General features: G+C 35.6%; 1 protein-coding gene across 1 annotated transcript in view; it reads right to left on the bottom strand.

Annotated features, from left to right (window-relative positions):
- LOC107670805 (tetratricopeptide repeat protein 27-like) overlaps positions 1-4,285 on the bottom strand; it is a 108,693-nt gene that overhangs the window by 34,472 nt on the left and 69,936 nt on the right. Inside the window, exon 11 of the mRNA XM_016463572.1 lies at positions 1,993-2,088. Within this exon, the coding sequence (XP_016319058.1) occupies positions 1,993-2,088 (96 nt within the window). The remainder of the gene's footprint in view (positions 1-1,992; positions 2,089-4,285) is intronic.

The raw sequence follows: 4,285 nt of genomic DNA, 5'->3' as shown, positions 1-4,285 counted from the left end.
TATATATATATATATATATATATATATATAGAGAGAGAGAGAGAGAGAGAAATCTATACACAAATTCTACAATTTTTATTTTAGATTTTATTTACATTTTCTTAATTAAATTACTGAAATGATTCAATTATTTACATTTGACTTAATCTACTGTTATTTTATTCTCTTATTTTAATTTACATTGTACAATTTCTCATTGTACGACAGCAAATGTTTTAGCAATAAAAAATTCAGTTTTTTGTCTTGCCAATAAAACACACTAAATTCGAAAAACTGACATACAGAGACAGAATAAAAGTAAAAGTGAGAGAGAAAGAAAGGCGTTGGGAGCCCATTTGTGCAACTTTTCTGTCTTTTCATTTCCTCATTCATTTCATCTCCAACAAAACTGCCACAGTGAACGCTTTCCTGATTCATACACATGCCAAAATGATTCAGTCTGAAAGCAAATCCAACAATTTCTGAAATCTGTTCCCAAAAAAACAAACAAAAAAAACGTTATGCCCTCCAACGCTCTGCCGTCTCTTTACCCCTGACACACACACCCACTTTTTCTCTGGCTGCATGCTGCTCTCGTCTCTCTCGCTCGCTTGCAGTTTTGCAGCATTCTATTCCCCTGCCAGCAATAGAAGCGACTTCAATTCCAGCTTTATTGCTGTTCACTGTTATTACACGGAGCGCGAGCAATGTCATCCACAGGACTGATCACATCAGCACTCCCTTCTTTTCATCTATCCATCTCTCCCTCCACCCAACTCACTCTCGTTTTCTATTCAGTCATTTCATTCCTTTTCTTTCAAAACCCATGCTGGCTTGTTACAATTTGCCGTTCTCCTCCATACATTGTTTTGTTTCTCTCTTTAGATTTATTCACTTGTTTAACAACCTCTCTCTTCAGAAAACATTTGTTTGCTTTTCATTAGTTGCATTATTGCCCAATCAGGCAGGAACGGAGAGTTACAGGTTGCTCTATTACCTGACAAACACTGTCAAAATGAACTCGACGTCTCATATCCCTGGATGCCCTCGCCGTGTAGGGGAAATGATTTTCATATTCGATCTGCCAAAGCTCTTATTGACGCGACACTGGCTGTATAACCCAGCTGTTGTGTTTACTGAAATGGGTTTCTGAGAAGTAGATAGATAAATAACGGCTGCCCACGCTCATTTGAGGTGATTAGCTCAATTCACTTGCGCGTCTGGTAATGAGAGAAAATATGCAAGCAAATCAATTTAGGCACCAACAAATGAGTCAATCATTTCAGTTTCAAATTAACTCAGGTAATCTGGCTTTATAATATGTGACAGACATAATAAAGATGAGAAAATGGGGGGGGGAGCTCAATCAAGGGTAAAATGGGTTCTCGGACCAAAATTCTCTTATGCACTTTTAAGCACACACACAAACGCTCAACTACACACAGTTTTGTTTAATCATTCACATTCATTCATTCATTCATTCATGTTTTCATCTGTACAGTCTTTTTATTAAGCTCTCCAGACCTCAGGAAGGATATCTTCCTATTTTAGCACTGGAAATTTAGTATATTTATTATTTTGAGAGACTGATTATACATATTTTGTATGTTCATCACAGGAACTTCTATCTTGGTCGGCATTTAATACACGATTGTATTTTGACTGACTTTTGTGTCATCCTCAAAAAGAACAGTCTTATAAATAACTAATTCTAAAAATATATATGATATATAAAAAAAAAAATATATATATATATATATATATATATATATAAATAGAATACAATTACTTTAACATAAATTTGTGCATTTAAAAAAGGAGGTTTATGGAAAGCCCCCATTCAGATAAACGGTACAGTGCGCAAATGTGTGTTATATGCTATAAAGCATGCTATAAAAGGTATGTAAAACATAATGAGTGTTTCTAAAGCATGATCATTTTGAAATAAATATTATTATTATAAGAATTGAAATTTATATAGTTTTATATAAACAAAACAGGAATTCAGTTCACCTGTAGATCCCAAAGAGGAGGTGCCCGACAGGTGTAGAACATCTTGAGTCTCTCAGTGACGGGACAGTTCCTCTCACTAAAGAAATCCACCAAGGTCTGAAAGAGAACAAAATGACGTTTAAAACACTTCCAGGCTCATTTTCTACCATTGCTGCTTTTACGAATGACATTTTTCTCTTCTATGTTGAAATAACACAGATTTTCCTCAGAGTTTGCTACAAGAAAACAAGGTAGTTCATAGAACTGAGCATCCATGAGCAAGGATTTCAAATCATGAACTTCCAGAGGGTCCCGCAACAGCCGAGCAGCTGCCTTTAAGACAGATGTTAACAGATATCTCTCTCCAGGTATTACAGACATTCTTTGAACACAAAGACATTAATATAAAGAGCATTTTTAATGTGCTTAATGTTTAGTGTGATATGTGAGAATGTTAAAAACACCCCTAAGCAATTAAGACGCATTGTGGGGAAAACAATTTAAAAACTATTCCAGTGACTCATTAAGCTTTGATTTACTGCTCACCACAGACCTAAATATATTTCCCAATCAATAACAAGATGGCAAAAAGTGATCCAGAAGAAAAAAAAATAAAAAATAAAAAATTAAATCACAAATTCCAAGAATGATGGCAATAACTAATAGATCTGCCAGCACATGCCAAAATGACAGCATATTTATTCAAATTTTTTGAAAGACATGCCTCTGCTCTCCACAGAGAAACGCTACAGGGTTTGACTGCTGCGTAAACTCAGTTAAAGCATGTGCGGGCCTGCTATTTGAGACTCTAGTGAGAAGATCAACACTCATTCTGTTCACAAACCATATTTCAATATTTCAAAAAGCAGTAAGATAGAACACAATAACACATTGTAGCTGTGTACATGCAAAAAAGGCCGCAAATGCAAATTAGAAGCATCCTTAACAGACTGAAAATGATCGTACACAGAATGCTGTCTTTGGTCATTACCCTACAAATCTTTGATTGATACCCCCAGCTGTCAATTATTATGAAAATATGGACTGCAAACAGCACCAATATGAAGCGAAGACAGGAAAGCTGTGCCATACTGTACCAGCTTCAATATCTCCCCCCAAGATCCTGTAAATAACTTCATGTGGAACTGATGTCTGCAACATTTGAGTTCCAGAACATTTCAGAATCAAGCAAAAGTAAAGAAATGTTACATATTCCAGAAAATGCATTTCGTAAACTGACGACAAAATGCAATAAAGATGCAATTTTCCAGCTCCAGTTGGGGGTTCACTTAGGAAATCATCTGGAAATAAAACTTCCGACTGAGTAGATACAATCAGTTTCTATGGAGGATGGCAAAGCTTGTCTGTGGGTAGCAGATAACTAATTACTTCTTTAGCATTTCCAGGGCTGGAAAATGCCTCGCATATATAAATGCTAATCTACCGATCAGGAAGGGTTGAGGGAGCAGTTGAGAAATTAATTCTGATGTGGAAGGACACCATGGCTACACAGTAAATACGCACATCACTGAGATGTCTATTAGAAAGTGCATCACAATCTACTTTTTACAATTTAAATCTTTGAAAATTCTAATATTTTAAATAAATATTTCTCTCAAATTAAATAATGATTATTTATTTTATTCTACTGTTGTAAGCCAATGAGTTTTGATATATAAGATATAAAACATTAATAAAATATGTTACATATAAATTAAATTATAAATTTTATAACATTTCAATCTAAAATCCCAGATTGTGCTTTTAAGGTGTACCCAGTATACGCATTCCTTTTATTAAAGGGGTGGTTCACTGGTTTTTTTCTAGGCTTGATTGTGTTTATGGGGTGCAGTCTAACATGTGTTAATGCTTCGTTTTTAAAAACAATAATTATTTTTCACATAATTTACCTTTATTCCACACCGCTCTGTCTCTTCTCTGAGAAACACGCTGATCATTTCCTGCTTTTATGAAGCCCCGCCCTCAGAAATAGGCAATTGGCTAAACCGCCTCTAGTGCGCATCTAAACGTCCCGCCCTCACCTCAGCGGCATGTGCTCCGGTTGTATTGTAAACAACAGCGTCGTTAATATCGCTTATCAGTTTGAGCCCGATTGAGAAGCAGAGGATATTATTGAAGAGGATCGTGCAGAACCTGTGCAAGCACGGCTTTTAATGGTAGGCCTATGTTTTTTGTTTGTTGTTGTCTCATACTTTTAGATACGCTGTTATTTGTAAATGCTACTGCTTACGTTAGCTTTTAATATACGGTTTTATCCTGATTAAAGCTTTAATACAGTACGGCAACTGCACGC

This window comes from Sinocyclocheilus anshuiensis, unplaced genomic scaffold (genome assembly GCF_001515605.1).
Source record: "Sinocyclocheilus anshuiensis isolate Anshui unplaced genomic scaffold, SAMN03320099.WGS_v1.1 scaffold784, whole genome shotgun sequence".
NCBI lineage: Eukaryota > Metazoa > Chordata > Actinopteri > Cypriniformes > Cyprinidae > Sinocyclocheilus > Sinocyclocheilus anshuiensis.
This window is presented reverse-complemented; position numbering and strand designations above follow the sequence as displayed.